Consider the following 19,294-nt stretch of genomic DNA (forward strand, 5'->3'; position numbering starts at 1 on the left):
ATGTAATAAATAACTGTGCATTTGTCTGTTTATATTTTTTCTAGTGTATCTTTGGGATGAAGTTATAAAATGGGATTGTGGATTAAATGTTAAATGCTGAATTCCCCTCCACAAGAATTATACTATTTTGCATCCCCACCAGCTGTGTGCTGCCTTCTCCTCTGTTATCAAACATTTGGATTTTTGTCAACCAATAGTTGAGAAATGGTGTAGTTTTGATTTGTATCTCTCTTATTATAAGCAAGATTGAGATCTTTTTATACATTTAAGCACTGTTTGCATTTCCCTCTCTATGTACTGTTCATATCTTTTATCTGTTTTTCCACAGCCTTGTTGGTATATGTCTTCTTTATTTTCGGAGTCTTTTTGTAAGACAAGAATATTAACCCATTATCTATCCAATTTTCTTTTAGTTTTCTGTTTATCTTTTTACATGACAATAATTCAGGGTATTTTATTGTTTCATGACATATCATAATTGGTATCTAATGCCTGTCTATGGAAGGGGGAGATAGAAGAGCCCCCACTACTTATTCTTCTCTTTTTCTTTTTAGTAATAGAACCCCTCCCGAGTTTTAGCTGGGCACATGGCCACACAACTGGAAACTGTATTTTCCAGCCTCCTCGGCTGCTAGTTTTGTTCATGTGACTCAACTCTTGCAAAGGATAAATGAGCGGAAGTAGAGTGTGCAAGTCCTGGACCACATAATTGAAGAGCAAATTATATGCATCCCATTCCCCTTTTCCTTTTCCCAAGGGAACTGGATAAGGGGTTGATTGAGCCACAAGATAGAAAGAACCAAGACAGGTAAACGGATGCCCTCATGGAGCAAAGTTGACCACATGCTGTGGATCACACCATTATTTGGCGTGTTAAGTGGAAGAGAGACAAACTAATGTCTTGTTTGGGACACACATTTTGGGATCTCTGTTACAGCATCTGACCGTGCACTTTAATGAATACAGTGGATGAATAAAAAATGGAGCCTCTATGTTTATGATTGGGTTGATTAGTAGCACTGAGGAAAAAAAAGAGCATATTTAGGTGGGCTGCATTCCACAGTCATGACCCTGGTTGACTACACAAAGGTCATAAATGGCTCTGATGGACTTAAATATAATTTAATGGTGAGCCTGAAAATGACAATTTCCTGAGGGACTCAAACAGATACTTTTATATCGATGTTTATAACCTCATTATTCACAATAGCCAAAGGGTATGAGTAGTAGATTGAACCATGTTCAATCAATAAAGACATGTTCCAGTACTAACCCCTGGTTTGGTAGGTATGACGTCATTCATAAATGGGGATCTATTTAGATGAGGCCAAACTGAATTGAGGTGGGCATGAATTCCATGACTGTAGTCCTTGGAAGCAAAGAAAATTGGGACATGGAAGTAGAAATCATAGGAGGAGACAGAAAGGGAAAGATGGCCGTGTGACAGAGGCAGAGATTGATTGATAGCAAGCCACCGCCAGAGCACTACAGACTTTGGAGAAAGAAAGCATGGCCTTGGGCCAAGCCCTCGATCTGGGGGCCTTCCTCTGTGAGGCTAGTTGCTGCAAGGGACAGGCTAAGCCCACTAATAATTGTGCCTGGGAGTCCCCCTCAGAGAGCCCCTTTATTGCTCAGATGTGGCCTCTCTCTCTCTAAGCCCACTCGGCAAGTGAACTCACTGCCTTCCCCCCTACATGGGACATGACTCCCAGGTGTGTGAATCACCCTGGAAATATGGGAAATGATTCCTGGAGATGAGCCTGGACCCAGCACTGTTGGATTGAGAATATCTGCTTGACCAAAAGGGGGAAGAGAGATGAAGCAAAGAAGGGTTTGAGTGCCTGAGATATTTCAAATGGAGTCGAGAGGTCGTTCTGGAGGGTATTCCTATGTGCTATATAGATATCACCTTTTAGTCTTTAGTGTGTTGGAATGGCTGGAGGGAAATACCTGAAGCTGTCAAACTGCAACCCAGTGACCTTGATTCTTGAAGACGATTGTATGACTATGTAGATTGCATAGTGTGACTGTGTCACTGTGCAAACTTTGTGGCTCGCATTGCCTTTATCCAGTGTATAGACAGATGAATGGAAAGATGAATGGGAACAAAAAGTAGATGAAGAATAGGGTGGGATGGAGGGGATGGAAAGATTTAGGTGTCCTTTTGTGCTTTTATTTTTAATTTGGAGTAAGGAAAAGATTCAAAAATTGATTCTGGTGATGAATGCTCAACTGTATGATGGTGCTGTGAATAATTGATTATACACTGTAGATGACTGTAGGGTGGGTGAATATATCTCAATTAAACTGTATTTAAAAAAGTAAATGAACAATGGGGGAAGAGGGGAATGGGATGTTTTGGATATTCTTTTTTATTTTAATTTTCGTTTTATATTTTGGAGTAATGAAAATGTTCAAAGTTTGGGGTGATGAAAGCACAACTATATGATGATACTGTGAACAACTGATTGTACACTTTGAATGACTGTATGTTATGTGATTATATCTCAATAAAATAGCATTAAAAAAAAAAAGAAAGCATGGCTTGCCGATACCTTCTTGATTTTGGACTTATAGCCACCCAGCATGGTACATTTGTTATAGCAGCCCTGGTAAACTAGGACAATTCTCATTGTTTACATTTCTTAGAGATTCCTACAATTCTTGACCTGGATGGAATTTTGGAGTTATTGAGGTGATTTCCATTTTACCAGTGAGGAAGCTAGTTTGTAGATGAGGATAGTGGTTAGGTTCTTACCCTAGGCCATTCACCTAGTATCCAGAAAACTGGAGCAGTCACTCAAGGTCATCCATCTGTTTCCTTTACCTGGAGAAGCCATAGTGAAATAGGATTTGATAGGCAGAAACAGAGGGCAGGCAAAAATGTCAGAAACACATGCAGGGTAGAGTAGCAAAATCAAACCGAGAGAGGAGTTAGAGAAAGTGTTTGCTAGCCAATGTGAGGCACAAAAATTATCTCTACAGTCCTAGGCCAATAGCAGATGAGATAACAGGAGCTGGGATTCAAGTGCTGAGCAGTCCAAACTAATTTTCTAAGACTAATTTTGCTTTCACTTGTGTCATTCCTGAATATCCTGATGCCCAGGTAGACATTTTTTGTGGACATGCTTTGCTCATGCTCTAAGGGCACGTCTGGGTGGAACAATATCCAGGATTCTTCCTTCCATGCGTGAACAGCGGGCTTTTGCTGATTCCTGGGGTTACCAGCAGTTAATATTCCAAGGAAACCTTAAAAGATGTTGTAATTTTGCTTAAAGACAGGAGAAGAAAGGGAAAAGCTGTATGACAGCATTCCAGCATATGGCAGATCTTGGGGGAGAGAATGTCAGAAAGATGAACTGGTAGTGGTAGCAAAGAGGGACAAAACACCTAAAAAAAGAGAAATGGGGGGCATGAGCAGTCAACTCAGAACTGAGGATGTTGAGATGAAATACCAGTAAGAGGTTCCACATATTTACATTTACTCTGGGCTTGGCGGTGGAGAGTGGGAGGAAGTGACAGGATTATTCCCGTTTGAACGAGTCGAGATTTTTGAAAGTGACTCATAAATTTTCCTGTATAAGGGATAATTATTACTATGGAGCTTATTTGCAAAACAAGCACAAGCTTTTCTTTGCAGTGCAGCCTCTTACTGAATAGCTTGGTCCTCCACTGCCCATTTCACTTAGAGGGAGTCTTTCTAGACTCTAGAGTCTTGCTAAGCCCTCCCAGGTGTTGAGTGGACAAATGTCATTCAAACCTCATGTTTTACTGACGGAGAGATCAAGATCCAGAGGGTAACAACTTGTCTAAGATACACAGATACTGAAGGTCATTTCAGTGTTATTCCAAGGCTAGCTTTAAAGCTAGTGCTCTTTCTAATATGTCTGGGGATTAGTTATTTGTATTTGTGTTTATATTAGCTACTACAAAACTGTGAATCAAGCAATGACTATTTATAGAATATCCTTTCCATTAATGGCATTAAACTATTTGTAATACAGAAGTGCTTAGCTAAAGGAAAGCAGCTCAGAAACACAGAAATCTGCCCTGACTTATTTGTTTTTTTAAGGTAAACAATTTCTAAGATAAACAGCTCATGTAAACCACCTTTTCTCATATCCATGTGGGAGTGAGTGTGAGTGTGTGTGTATGTGCGTGTGTGAGAGAGAGAGCTCTTTTTTTTTTTTGTCTCATTCAGAGTACATGGGTTTTTATGATAGGAGTCAGAAATATTACAGATAATAAACTTTTTAGATGAAAATTGGGGGATGACTTCTTGGTTCTGAGGTCCCAAATTCGACATCAAAGAATACATTTCAGAATACCATGCTGTTTGATTTGATTTATTTTCATTCTCTAATCCAAAAGTTTTCTTCTTTGTGGTCCCAACTATTAAAGAGTCATCACCAAGAAAAAATTATCCTGCAAGAAACACTTGGCTGTCCTTTTTCAGTTCCGTTTCTGTCCAGGCTGATGTGGCAAGACTAAAAATACTGGTACTAAGGGGAGAAAAAGGACAGACGGAAAAATACCCAGTTACTATCCTAACTTTCTCAGTACACAAATCACTTTAGAATGCAAAGAAGTTTTTAAGATAAGATTCTGTCAAGTGTGACAAAGCTATTTAGAGCTTGAGAATCCTAAAATGATGCAACAGAGATTGGGGACAACATGACTTCTCTGGTCTCTTTATCAAATAAGGTCTAGAATTAACCCTGTCAGTACCAGGCTCAGGCCCCAAAGCCCAGTCCCCAGATGTCCCACTTGTACCCCCTCTGCTTTCTTTCCCTCCCATTTGGAGGTCCTCTGAAATAGAAAAAGCAACACTGAGCTCCTGATATGGACCAAGCACAAGGTGCACTGTAGACATTTTCTCTTTTAATCGTCAGGACCCTCCCTTAGAGAGCATGGCTTTCCTATTTCACAAATGAGGAAACCGAGCATTAGAGAAGCTGATTAATTTACTAAAGGTTATACTGCTGATAAGTGGGGGAACCTGGATTTAAACCCAGGCAATTTGCCTTCAGGCACATGCTGGTGTTCATTTCCTGAAGGGAGCTGAGTTGCAAATAAAGGAGGGGATACAGTCGCAAGTAACTGGGGGCTCCTGTAGGGTGGATGGTTGGAAAATCCTCCTGGAGCGGGGAGTAAGGGGGTGTCGATTAGACTGATGGATCTGTGGCTTAAGGAAGATCTAGGATTGTGACAAGTATTTTGGTTTTTTAAAAATGGATATTTTTAATCTAAAAGAAAAGAGAGGGAAGAGGACAGAGTTTTAGGGCATGCCAATATTATTCAGAAGAAGGTGTTAAAGGAGCCGGGAGAGAAAAGGGGGATGCCAGAGCACCACTCTCTCACACCACAGCCTGATTTTATGGAGGCTCCTGTCTGTCACCCAGAGCCCTGGGGAGAACGGTCCTGCTCTTTACTTCACAGCCTACTGGGAAAGACAGGGATCAGCCAAATAATTACACAACTTTCTTTCTTTCTTTCTTTCTTTTTTCTTTCTTTTTTTTTTCTTTCTTTTTCTTTCTTTCTTTCTTTCTTTCTTTCTTTCATTTTTTTTTCTTTATTAGAGAAGTTGTGGGTTTACAGAACAATCATGCATTAAATACAGGATTCCCATATACCAACCTATTATTAACACCTCGCATTGGTGTGGGACATTTTTTACAATTGATAGCATATTTTATAATTGTATGATTAACTATAATCCATGGTTTAACATAGAGTTCACTGTTTGTGTAGTGTAGTTCCATGGATTTTTTCTAATTCAATTTTATTGAGATTGTTCATATATAATAGAGTCATCCAAAGTGCACCACAATTGCCCATGGTACCATCATACAACTGTGCATTCATCACCACAATTAATTTTTTTTTCAATTTTTAGAACATTTTCATTACTCCAGAAAAGAAATAAAAAAGAAATCTCAAATCCTCCCATACCCCTAACCTCCCCCCACTCCATTATTGGCTCATAGTATTGGTATAGTACATTTGTTACTGTCAATGAAAGAATGTTGAAGTACTACTAACTGTAGTAAATAGTTTGCAATAGATATATTTTTCCCTGTATACCCCTCTATTATTAACTTCTGGTTATAGTGTCATACACTTGTTCTAGTTCATGAAAGAGATTTCTAATATTTGTACAGTTAATCACAGACATTGTCCACCACAAGATTCACTGGTTTATACATTCCCATATTTTAACCTCCAGCTTTCTTTCTGGTGAAATACATGACTCGAAACTTCCCCTTTCCACCACATTCACACACCATTCAGCACTGTTAGTTATTCTCACAATAACATGCTACTATCACCTCTGTCCATTTCCAAACATTTAAGTTCAACCTAGTTAAACATTCTGTTCATAATAAGCAACCACTCCCCATTCTTTCTTCTCTTTCTATATCCTCGTAACTTACGTTTCATGTCTAAGGGTTTACATAGTTCATATCAGTGACATCATAGAATATTTGTCCTTTTGTGTCTGACTTATTTCACTCAGTATAGTGCCTTCCAGGTTTCTTCATCAACCCGTTTCTTTTAAGATGGTTTTTGTTCACCCACTATACATTCCATCCTAAGTAAAGAATCAATGGTTCCCTGTATAATCACTTATTTATGCATTTACCACCATCACCACTATCTATATAAGGACATCTCCATTTCTTCCACAAAGAGGGAGGAAGAATCAAAGAAGGGAGAAAGACAAAAGAAAAAGAAAAAGAAAAAGAAAGGAAAAAAATGACAGCTAAAAAGCAACAAAAGGAAAGATAGACTTAAACTAAAGTACAATAAAAGTGTCAGACAACATCACCAATGCCAAGAGTCCCATACCCCTCCCTTATATCCCCCTCTTGTGGGCATTTAGCTTTCATATATTGCCTTTGTTACATTAAAGGAAGCATAATACAATGTTTCTGTTAACTATAGTCTCTAGTTTGCATTGATTGTATTTTTCCTCCAATATCACCCCATTTTTAACACCTTGCAAGATTGCCATTCATTTCTTCTCTCTCGTGTAAAACATATTTGTACATTTTATCACAATTGTTGAGCCCTCTAGGTTTCATGGAATTATACAGTCCCAGTCTTTATCTTTCTTCTTTCCTTCTGGTGTTCCACATGCTTCTAACCTTCCTCTTTGAACCATAATCACAGTCATCTTTGTTCAGTGTGTTTACATTGTTGTGCTACCATCACCCAAAATTGTGTTCCAAACCTCTCACTCTTGTCTTTTCCTATCTGTCTGTAGTGCTCCCTTTAGTATTTCCTGTAGCACAGGCATCTTGTTCACAAACTCTGTCATTGTCTGTTTGTCAGAGAACATTTTAAACTCTCCCTTATTTGAAGGACAGTTTTGCCAAATATAGGACTCTTGGTTGGCAATTTTTCTCTTTTAGTATCTTAAATATATCACATCACTTCCTGCTTGCCTCCATGGTTTCTACTGAGACATCCATACATAGTCTAATCAAGCTTCCTTTGTATGTGATGGATGGCTTTTCTCTTACTGTTTTCAGGATTCTCTCTGTGTCTTTGACGTTTCATAATCTGATTATTAAATGTCTTGGCATAGGTCTATTCAAATCTACTCTGTTTGGGGTAAGCTGCACTTCTTGGATCTGTAATTTTATGTCTTTCATAAGAGATGAGAAATTTTCATTGATTATTTCCACTATTATTGCTTCTGCCCCTTTTCCCTTCTCCTTCTGGGACATCCATGACACATACATTCATCCGCTTCATGTTGTCATTTAATTCCCAGAGACATTGCTCATATTTTTCCATTCTTTTCCCTATCTGTTCTTTTGTGTGTAGGATTTCAGGTATCTTGTTCTCCAGTTCCTGAGTGTTTTCTTCTGCCTCTTGAGATCTGTTGTTGTATGTCTCCATTGTGTTTTTCATGTCTTGTGTTGTGCCTTTCATTTCCATAGATTCTGCCAGTTGTTTTTTCAAACTTTCGATTTCTACCTTATGTTCACCCAGTGTTTTCTTTATATCCTTCATCTCTTTTGCCATATCTTCCTTGAACTCATTGACTTGGTTTTTGAGTTTATTTAGCATATATCTTTGAAAATCTTTAATTGATTGTTTCATTAAAGTGAAACAATATCTCATCTGTATTTTAATTGAGGTGTAAGTTTGTTCCTTTGACTGAGCCATATCTTCATTTTTCCTATGCAATTTGTAGTTTTCTGTTGTGTAGGCATCTGGTTTCCTTGGTTATCCCAATCAGATTTTCCCAGACCAGAATAGGTTCAGGTCTCAGATTGGGGCTATATTCAGTGTCAAGTTTCTCTGAGGGTGTTTCTTAAAAGATTGACAGACTCTCCTGTGAGGCCTCTGGCCACTGTGCTTTTCCTAACCTGCCCAGCAGGTGGCACCTGTCAGCCTGTCACTCCTGACTGGTGTAAGGATATGTGGCCTCTTTAATTCTTAGCTTAGGTTGTTTCTGTTTTGGCTTTCTGTCCTCCCCCCCCCACCCAGGCCCTGGGGTCTGAATTCTGAAGGGAGGGCCAGCACTAGAGCTGGTCCCCACTTCCTTCCTCTTAGGGAAGCTACACGCCCTAGGGAGTTATCTTCTGCATTTGAATTACTCCTTGTTTCTCTGACTCTCTGCACTCCACCACTGTCTGGATCAGAGCCCTGTGAACTGAAAATGGCTGAGGCTCCCTCCACTGAGCCATTCAGGTTGAGAGAGATAAAAAGGGAAAGAAAGCCCTTTTTCAGAGCCAGTCCATGGCCCCCCGGTTTTGCCTGTCAGTCAGGTAGAGCACCTCATCTTCTGGGATGCCTTTCCTAGGGCACAAGTGTTTTCTGGCTCTTTAAGGTCAATTGTCTCTACAAGCCTCTGTATTTTTCCTTCTTTTTTTATTACATTTTTTTTTTCTGTCAGCCCCACCTCCTCTCTACTGGGAGCGACCTCAGGGTACTTTGCTCATGGGAATGACCTCAGGGTACTTTTCTGCTTGTTAGGGGTTTGTCTATGTTTGTAGCTTGTATTCAGCAATCCACATTTGTTAATTAAAACCCCAATTGGAGCTCAGTGCACTATATTCACTCATTCAGAGAGTGCTGCTAGTTTCTACCACAGCGAGGTTTTGCAGCAAAGCCTGCTATAGGGGAAGGGGACTCCTGGCGTGGTTCCACAGTTTTTACTTACAGTTTTTATGCTGTGATCTCAGCCACTCCACCCCTTCCAGGTTGGTGTACAATGTGTGGACAGTCACAGTTGTCCCCCAGCAGTTGTTCCAGATTATTTACTAGTTGTTCCTGGTTGTTTATTTGTTGCTCCAGGGGACTAACCAAATTCCACACCCCTCTATGCTGCCATCTTGCCCCTCCTCACAAGTACTTTATTTTAAGCAGCAAAAAGTACTATGAGACCAGTATCCAGATGAGCTGGGGACAGGGGCGCTGAGTACAGGGGTGCCTGACTTAGAGAGTCAGGGAAGGCTGAGGACCACGTGGACGCCACAGTTTTACTCAAATTTTAAATGATAATGGGCATTCACTAGGTAAAAGGCTGGGTGTTGGGAAGGAGGGGCAGAGAGTCTAGGCAGAGAAACTGACTTGTGCAAATGTCCTGAAGGCAGAAAAGAGCAGGGCAACTCTCGGGAAGGAAAGAAATTCTGAGTGAGTCAGGTCATCTGCAAGGGTTGTGTGCAATAAAGCCTTGCCGAGAGGGAGGATAGGGGTTGGAACCCAGCCCCTCTCCACCCCATACACACACACACATTCTCACACTCACACTCACAATGCCAAACTCTGCGTCCTCTAGAGGAGCTGGCCATTTTGCAACATGGGAGCTTTTTTGTGAATCATCTTCCCAGAGGGTCTCTCATTGTCCCTCCACAGTATTGCCTTCTAAGTTATTAGGGTCCCTGGAGATAAGTAGATGAAGCTGGGGAGCTGTGTGAAGCCCAGGCCACACTAACGATTTTGGTGCCTATCCAAAACTCAACTGGAAAACCAATGATATTTTTTTAGAGAGGGAGTCACCTGATCACCTCCTCATTTAGCTTTAGAGCCCTCCTTTGTCCTGCAGGATGGAGAGCAAAGATTGTGAAAGATGGCAAAGAAGCAAGCACCCTTTTGCAATTAGGTCATCGGTTGTCTTTGAAGTGTCATCTCTGAGGTGCCTGAAGGAGGAATGTAGACTAAATGTGTGAGCAGAAGATCATAAAAAGGTGGGAGGGTGGGTTGTAAACCACAGCTATCATTTAGGAGTTTGCCTCCCATGCTCCACCACCAGTATTTTTAATGATGTGCTTTGATGCCTCTGCCTGGTTCTTCTGGGGACCAAGGACACTCACTTACTAAGGTGGTGGCAGGTGTGTCCACACAAGCTTGCCCTTTCATTTGCTTGCCCTCAGAGTTGGATGGTGCCTTTCTGTCAGTTTCAGGTCTGACTCTGTCCTCACCACAGTCTCTGTGAAGTGTGGGCACATAACAGGTTATCAGAGGATGAAGGGAACAGGATGGAATACAATTAAACTGAATTTGTGTTGGTGTGAGCAGAAATGGCACCTTAGGAAATTAAAGCGCGGCTGCACAAACACACACACTCTCATCTCCATGCCAGTCTTTAAGATATCCATCTCACATAATCCAGTTTCTCTCTGGCTACAACAAAAATGGGATTTTTCTGAGGTCCTACAAGGTGTTGCCCTAATCAAACGCATCACTGCAAGGGCCACCCTGTCCCTGAACGTTTCCCAGGCACGTGGTTTTGTCCAACATCGCTGTTTACTAACCAGGCAGCAGAAAGCGTAAAAGGCAGAACATGTGAAACGTCAAGTGAACTTGGGCTTCCCCCTCCTCTTTTTTAAATTTTTTATTTATTTTACAATTTCCAAAATTTCTAAACACTGTATATCCCCCAAGCAACAACTCCTCCTTTCCTCCTTCCCCTTTCCTGCCAACTCCTGGTAACCTCTAACCCACTTTCAGTCTCAGCAAGTACACGAGATATTTTGTATAAGTGAAACTGGACCGTATTTGTCCTTCCGTGCTGCACTTTTTTCACTGAGCATAATGTTTTCAAGGTTCATCCGTGTTACAACAGGTCTCAGAACCTAATTCCTTCTTAGGGCACAATAATAATCCATTGTATGTGTGCTCCGCATTCTGTTTACACATTCATCCCTGATGGACACTTGGACTGTTTCCAACTTTGGGGTATTGTGCATAATACTGGTATGGCTGTTGGCCTCTGAGTATCTGTTTGAACCCCTGTTTTCATTTTCTTTGGGCATATTCCTAGGGATGAAATGCTGGTTAGGTAGTAATTCTAGGTTTAACATTTTGAGGAATGACCATGCTGTTTTCCCCAGTGGCTGCACTGTTTTATGTTCCCACTAACCATGCACAAGGATTCCAAATTCTCTCCAACATTTGTTATTTTCCATTTTTTAAATAATAGCCATCCTTGTGAGGACAAAGCATTATCTCATTGTGGTTTTGATTCACATTTCCCTAATCGATATTGATGCTGAGCAACTTTGCTATGCTTATTGACCTGTTTGCATATATTCTGTGGAACAACATCTGTTGGAGCTCCTGGGTTTTTAAAAAACAATCTTTACACAGTATGGAATGGAAGCGGGGGGCAGGTGGTCAGCTGAAAATTGACATTGCAACCTTAGGGAAGGGGACATGGAGGCGGGGCACTCGCCCTGTGGTCCTCGGGGGCGTGGCGTGGCCAGTGTGGGGCGTGGCCTGGGGCGTGGGCGTGGCCAGTGCGGGGGCGTGGCCCGGGCGGGGGCGTGGCGGTTCGCGGAAACGCGCTCGCGGTCCGGGCTGCGCAGCTGCTGCGGTGGCGCTGGAGGATCGCGGTGCGGAGCCGGGACCCCTTCTGGGCGCCGCGTCCGAGCGGGAGGCTCTCTGCAAACTGCGCCGAGCCTGGGTAACGCGGACGGCCAGGCGGTGGCCCCCGGGGCGCAGGCGCGGACGGGCTTCTGCGAGTTGACCGAGGCTGGACAAACTTTCTTGGCAGCACCGCACTTTCCCTGCGTCCGGCTCTGCAGCCTGCGCTGGGGCCGGGGCCGATCGCCGCGTGGACCCGCCTTTGCCCGGCCGGGCGCGGGGCGGCGGGTGCTGCGCGTCTCGGGGGCGCCCGGAGCCCCGCTGTAAGCGCGGTGGTCCTGTGCCCGGGTGACGGCGGCAGGTGACCGCTCTTTCCCTCCGAGAGACCACGCCGGGGGCTCTCGGCCTTTCCTTTCCGGACGGGCCGGGGCCGTGGGCGGCGAGGGGCCAGCGCTTGCGTGCGCCCTCCTGCCTCTCCAGGGCCTTCCCTCCCCGGCTGGTGCTTGTGCGGCCTCGGAGATTCAGCTTCCTGTAGCTCTTGAAAAGATTCGAAAGTTAAGAAACAGAAACTCAGAAGGTGAAAGGTTGCATTACTGGGGTCTCTAAGGACCCTTCCCTCTCTCTGATTCTCTGTAAAAGCACATTTTCATTCCAGGATCTCTGTTTTGTTCTTTATATTGGAAGACAACACAGCAGCTGTTGTAAGTGAAGTTAAGATATATAGATACAGATATATAGATATATATACTCACTAAAGCCACTATGCATTATGCAAAATGTGTTAAGAAATAAACTTCATGTTCAAGAAAACAGACAGTTCTTGGGATTTAAAATTTTGTTATCTAATGTACTTTCAAAGTTTGAGATGGGAGCATTTTATACATGTATGATATTTTCTCTTCGTAGATTTCAACACAATGAAGCCCAGAGTAATTAACAATCTCCTGTGTTCCTTTTGCCTGGCTTTTTATTGCCTCTGCCATGCTGATAAGTTCTTGAAGAGGTGAGTTAATTTTTGAAAGAACATTTTAAAATAGCTGGAAGTGCCTTAGTCTACAGTCTTTCAGTGTGGCGACTCCTGCAGGTTGCAGTATTAATATTCATATGCAGACTAGGCTGAGGGGGAAGGAGCTTTGAGAGTTTGTTCTGTTTTCAGGACTGTGTTAGAACACTGAGTTCAATATTGTTTTTAAGAATGGAAAGACAAATAACTACAGAAAGGTGTTTCCCACCTTGTCAGAGAGACAAATCGGGGATGTATCAGGTGCCAAAGCAGACGAACTGTACTGTACTGTAGAAATGCACCAAGAAGTTGACGGAAACATTTATTTTTACATTCTGGTATATCTGGTGAAATGGTTCTTCTTCCCCCTTTTAAGTGTTTACTGTGTATCTCTTCCCTTCCTCCCCCACCCTTTCCCCCTTTTCCCATCCTTTTTGTTGTACTTGGTCAGTGACATCAGTTAGGGGTACACACCCAATGTTGTCGAGGATTCTCATTTCAGTTTTGTGGAGGACACTACATTTTGAATACCAGACTTTCATTTTTTCTATTTTATTTGGATTATGATTAGCTTGTTCGAAGGATTTCATATTTATGTAGTCAGAGTGAAAAAAGGTGGATTTTCATTAAGCACCATTGCTGTTTGATCATATACTTGAAAAGGTAAAATTATAGATATTTTCCCAGCAACTGTATTGTCTGAAAAAAAAAAGTGCTACCTTTTCTTTTTTTGTTGTTGCTACGAGGTTAAGAAGTATATCACTTAAGAGGTGTACTGGTAGAGTGCAGATTGCTAGTTCAAATCTGGATATGTGAACTGGGAGCTCTCTTGGCCTCTGTTTGCTAGTCTGTAAAGTATGGATAATAATAGCCCTGGCCTCAAATTGTTGATGCAGGGAGAGATAAAGTAATAAACAGAATGCACTCAGAGTATTGCCTGGCCAATGGTAAGTAATCAATAAATGTTAGCTGAGACTGTCTCATAATTCATTCAACAGACATAATTTTAAAAACCCACAGTGAACAAGCTACAGTTCTGGAGAACACAAAGTTGATCGAGACCCCTAAGGGGTTCACAGATACTTGGGCATTTTTCCAGAGTACTAAATGGGTTTGACAACCTAGTGATTTTTGTTTTTCTTCCTTCATCTGCTAGGGAACTTCCTTTTTAGCAGCACGCTTTAGCATCTCCATTATTTTCCTTTCCTTCTTTTTGCTGTCTCGGTGGGGCCCTTTCTCTTAAACCCACATCACTAGTTTGACTGGATGGTAGGTGGACATTTTGTGACAGATTTTCTGATTCTTGCTAGTTTCATTGTAAACCATATAATGATGTTCTAGTTTTCCTGGCCAATCATTTCACTTCTCCAGGTCTGAACTTCCACAGAGGTAAATAATAGTTTTGCACCCAGAAAAAAAAATCCTTTGACAGTTTCCCAGCACTGATATTCTCATACTGTAGTTCGTTTCTTTTTTTCTTTTATACAGAGAGCTGGCGTCGTTAGTTCAGACTTACAATTAATTTTCCATAACACCTTAATTGTAACTTCCATACTTATTCATCAGCATTTAATTATTTGCACAACCCAATGTGTAAGAGCTTGACTCTATTTTACTCTTGAATCTTTTATGCTAAAATTTAATGTATCTTGGATTAAGTGTCAACTTGAGTTATTTCTGTGTGGATGGCGAGTTTTCCCATCTAGAGAGTGAGTATTTTTGCAAATTACACTTTCTATTTCAGCGTGTCTGTAAGATAAACCTTGTAGGCATGGTTGGAGGCCTCCTGCTTCAGTGTTCTGAGTAAAAACACAGTGCCACTTTCCTTCTAGAGTCGGACGAGTTTCAGAATTTTCCGATTTTAGAAATCTTCTCTGTAACAGCCTTGGTGACACAAAGCTATCACTGGCCGTCTCAAACAATGCCAATTCCACAGAGAAATAAATGAACATTCTCACAACCTTGGGCAGAGTTCGGTCATGTCTTGTCGCTTAAGGAGTGAGAACAGATTGTTCAGTTTTCAGGACCTTTGGGATTTCACAAATGCAGAAGTGAGAGGGTGAGCAGTCAGTGTTTCTAAACTGCTCGAATGCGCTGAGGGGAAAGGCTCTTTCTGGCTCACTCCCACATTGGGTCTTTATTCTCCTTCCCTGGGCATTTTGTCTGTCCATCCACTGCAGAGTCCCTATTTCACAACCGTACCCAGCATGTAGTACGTGCTCAGTGTTTACTGAATGAGTGACCAAATGAATGGATGGATGAATTCATTTTTTCTTTTTGTAACGTTAAAAAAGTTCTGGGAAAAAATGAGTTCCTTATCTTTTCACAGTGGCAACCATGAGTGGAAAAAACTGATTATGGTTCACCACTGGCCGGCCACAGTGTGCAAGGTGAGTCTTTGGCCCAGACAGAACCCCTGAGTGAGCACTGCTGGCATGCAGAGCCCTCCCCCACCCCCTTCCCCCTGGCCTTGGGAGGGTTGGGAGGCTGTGGCTGCTTTAGCAGAGCAGTGCCTTCCAGTCAGGAGAATGTTCCTCCAGGAGGGCTGCAGGCCATGCCGTTTGAGGCCTTCTGGAAAGGTCTCTCCCAGGAAGGGAAGGGCCCTGAAGTCCAGTCCTTTGCTCTGTTTTGCTTAGCCCCGAGGAAATCCCTTCTCCCCCAGATTGGCCCTCTCTGCATTTGTGGCGCCCCCTGCCCCACATCCCCATGTTCTTTTCAGGGTGTCAGTACTGAGGCTCTGCGCCCCAGCGTCCAGAGGAACGGAGGGGCGGACTGGCCGCGGCTCCCCCGTCCTCGTGGGCACGGTGTAGAGCCCACCCCGTATTCATCAGACACTTACTCTAAGGTAGTTCAACCCATTGATGAGCCATCCCTAATTTTACTGGCAGTGTGGCTAAACTTTTGGCTTGAGAGTCTTAAATTAAATTCTGAGACCTTCTCTTTTTTGCACGTGTGAGCTAGAAGGAGCCAGGAGTGGCTATGGAGTCGTTTGATTATTTCACGTGGTATTAGGAGTACTCGAGCCTTTTGTGCTTGCTTCCAGTTTTTAGTGTAATGACGTGCTTTTCCACTTATTCACTGTCTTAGTTTCGTAGGGCTGGCCTAGGACTAGGTGGCTCAGAACCCCAGAAATTCATCATCTCCCAGTTTGGGAAGGGCAGAAGTTCAAAATCAAGGTGTCAGCTGGGCCACACTTGACCTGAAACGTGCAGGGAAGACTCTGCCCCATGCATCTCTCCTGGATCTGGTGATGGCCTATAGCCCTGGGTGTTCTTTGGCTCACAGGTGCAGCACTGCAGTTTCTGCCTCTGCTGTTACTTGGCCATCTCCCCTGCATCTCTGTGTGTCCTCTCCCCTGCATTATTACACCAGGCGTTGGATTAAGGACTCATCCTACCCTGGTGTGACCTCATTTTAACTCGCCTGATTCCACCTGTAATGACCCTATTTCCAAATAAGGACGTATTCTGAGATACTGGGGATTGGGACTTCAACATATCTTTTTTGGGGGATGCAGTTCAACCCATAAAATGCACTGATTGATTGATTCGCTGTCATCTGTTGACAAATGAAAACAGAAAGACTATTTTCGTCATCCTGAACTGGAAACCCTAATGTTTCAGTTTGCTAAAGCTGCTGGGATACAATATACCAGAAATGGGTTGACTTTTTCAGTGGGGATTTATTGGGTTACAAATTTACAGTTCTAAGGCCATGAAAATGTCCAAATTAAGGCATCAAGAGGTAGATACCTTCTCTGAGGAAAGGCCAATGGCATCTGGGGTTCCTCTGTCACATGGGAAGGCCCATGGTGATGTCTGCTGGTCCTTCTCTCCCAGTTTCTGGTTTTCTCTCTCGGTTCCTGTGGGTCCGTGCTTATTTCTCCCAGGGCATTTCTCTCTCGTCTCTCTGGGCTTTTACCGTCTTCTATCCTTTTCACGAAGGACTCCAGCAAAAGGCTGAATGGGCTGGGTCGCATCTCAATTGAAACAACCTAATCAAAAGGTCCCACCCTCAATAAGTCCCCTACAAAAATGGAGTAAAGGAACATGGTGTTCGTCACTTCTAACAATGTTTCTCTTATTACATTAGTCCATCCTATGTTCTAGTTTTCCAAACTTTGGAACATGTTGCCCCTTCCTTCCTTCTAGTTCTTTTTCTTTGCTTTAGGGTAGGATGTGGAGGTGGTTGGGAATAGAACTGAGTTGGTGTGTCATTTTTTAGTTTTATTGGAAATCTAGTTTGCTCATTGGGACAGTTCCTGGAGTCATTTGTTCTTACAGGAAAGACCCGTGTGTGAAAACCCCGTATCTTTTTTTTAAAAATTCTGTTTTATTGAGATATATTCGCATACCATACAATCATCCATGGGGTACAATCAGCTGTTCACAGTACCATCATACAGTTGTGCATTCATTACCGCAGTCAATTTTTAAACATTTTCCTTCCACCGCAAAGAATAAAAATAAGAATAAAAAATAGAAGTAAAAAAGAACACACAAATCATTCCACCCCCCCATCCCACTTCATTTTTCTACTCATCTATCCATACACTGGATAAAGGAAGTATGATCCACAAGGTTTTCACAATCACACAGTCACACTGTAAGCTACATGGTTATACAATTGTTTTCAAGAGTCAAGGCTACTGGGTTGCAATTCAACAGTTTCAGGTATTTCCTTCTAGCTATAAAACACGCATATCTTAAATCTAGTTCTTGGCTAACACTAGAGGATCCGTCTCCAGGACATGGAACAAGTTCATTTGTCAAGTGAGATGTGTACGTGACAGAATGCCTTGAAGCTTTAGAAATGAAATGAAAAAAAATAAATTCTAGCAAAAAGTCATCATTAAGAAATAAGTTTCAAAGAAGGGTGGCCACAACAGGAGGGTTCTGTTAATCTGGTCGAGGCATCTTCATGAGTGGCAAGGATTGTCCCAGTGCTCCTTCCCTTTGGGACACCTCTGCCACCTCTGATGAGTGCTGTGTATGTTATGGTGCTGGGATCTCTTCTGGATGGTTCTCCCTTGAGTCCTTGTTCTAGTTTGCTAATGCTGCCCGAGTGCAAAACACCAGAAATGGATTTGCTTTTATAAAGGGGGTTTATCTGGTTACAAAGTTACAGTCTTAAGGGTATAAAGTGTCCAAAGTAACACATCAGCAGTCAGGTTCCTTCACTGGAGGATGGCCAATGGTGTCTGGAAAACTGTTAGCTGGGAAGGCACGTGGCTGGCGTCTGCTCCAAAGTTCTGGTTTCAAAATGGCTTTCTCCCAGGATGTTCCTCCCTAGGCTGCAGTTCCTCAAAAATGTCACTCTTAGTTGCTCTTGGGGTATTTGTCCTCTCTTAGCTTCTCCAAAGCAAGAGTCTGCTTTCAAAGCCCATCTCCAAAATGTCTCTGTAAGCTGAAGCTCCTCTCTCAGCTCCTGTGCATTCTTCAAAGTGTCCCTCTTGGCTGTAGCAAACTACTCCTTCTGTCTGAGCTTATATAGTGCTCCAGTAATTTAATTCAGACCCACCCTGAATGGGCAGGCCAGCACCTCCATGGAAATTATCCAATCAGAGTCATCACCCACAGTTGGGTGGGGTGCAAAGAATTACAATCTAATCAACACTGTTATGTGTGCCCACACAAGATTACATCAAAGATAATGGCGTCTGGGGGGACATAATACATTCAAACTGGCACAGTCCCCAATGCTCAGTTTAGTCTCCTGCAGGTGCTAGGAGATGTCTGAGTACTTTCTGCCTGCATGAAAGAATGGGGAACCTAGTTATCCCCTAGCAAAGGCACTGTAGCACGTGGAAAGACATTGGACATAGAGCTGATCAAGAGTTTGAGTCTTGGCCTGGCTGTTTGTCTGGTACCCATCGGCAAATTATCCAGCTGCTTTGGATTTTAGTTTCCTTGTTGATAAAATTGGGCTGTAGGTAGAGGTGAAGTATGTGACCTTTAACATTTGATTATTCTACTTTTTTCCCCTAGTTCTTTTGCAGTATCATTATGCAACAGCTCCCTTTCGTTTCCCCTCACATCAAATATTTCAGGCACTTAGACAGGGACCACCGTGATTTCCAGACTAATCATGTAAAGAAGCCCCATCCCCACCCAAGGGCGATTCAGAGAGGAAAGGATTAGGCCAGCTGAGTCTGGCATCTCATGCTCCCTTACCAGACTCACATATCTGCTTCCTATTTGCTTACTTGCTGCTGGGGAACTGGGATCAGTACTGTCTCGTCTGGTCCATGGCAGAAATGTATTTCTTGCTGTCTTTATTTCAGGAAAGCTCCATATTAGCTAAATACTTTGGAAGTCCCTAAAAAGTGTTATGGTGAGATTTTTACCTTTATTATTGAGATTAAGGAACTACTCTTATTCTCAGCAGGCTATTGGGAACCTTTTGTTCTCAAACCTTTACTTCTGATTGGATGGTAAGAAAATAATTCATGGGCATAATGAACGTTTC

The 19,294-nt window shown here is 42.6% G+C and overlaps 1 protein-coding gene across 6 annotated transcripts in view; it reads left to right on the top strand.

Moving 5' to 3' along the window:
* The window catches only part of RNASET2 (ribonuclease T2), a 54,971-nt gene that overhangs the window by 13,622 nt on the left and 22,055 nt on the right, over positions 1-19,294 (top strand). Inside the window, exons 1-3 of one of the 6 annotated variants that reach the window (XM_037817657.1) lie at positions 11,797-11,923; positions 12,730-12,826; positions 15,156-15,216. In XM_037817657.1, coding sequence (XP_037673585.1) covers positions 12,741-12,826; positions 15,156-15,216 — 147 coding nt within the window. In that variant the 5' untranslated portion in view covers positions 11,797-11,923; positions 12,730-12,740. Of the gene's footprint in view, positions 1-11,796; positions 12,525-12,729; positions 12,827-15,155; positions 15,217-19,294 lie in introns of those variants that run through there. The other 5 variants (XM_037817656.1, XM_037817658.1, XM_037817661.1 and 2 more) reach the window with 5 other exon arrangements.

The sequence above is a fragment of the Choloepus didactylus genome, chromosome 24 (genome assembly GCF_015220235.1).
Source record: "Choloepus didactylus isolate mChoDid1 chromosome 24, mChoDid1.pri, whole genome shotgun sequence".
Classification (NCBI taxonomy): domain Eukaryota; kingdom Metazoa; phylum Chordata; class Mammalia; order Pilosa; family Megalonychidae; genus Choloepus; species Choloepus didactylus.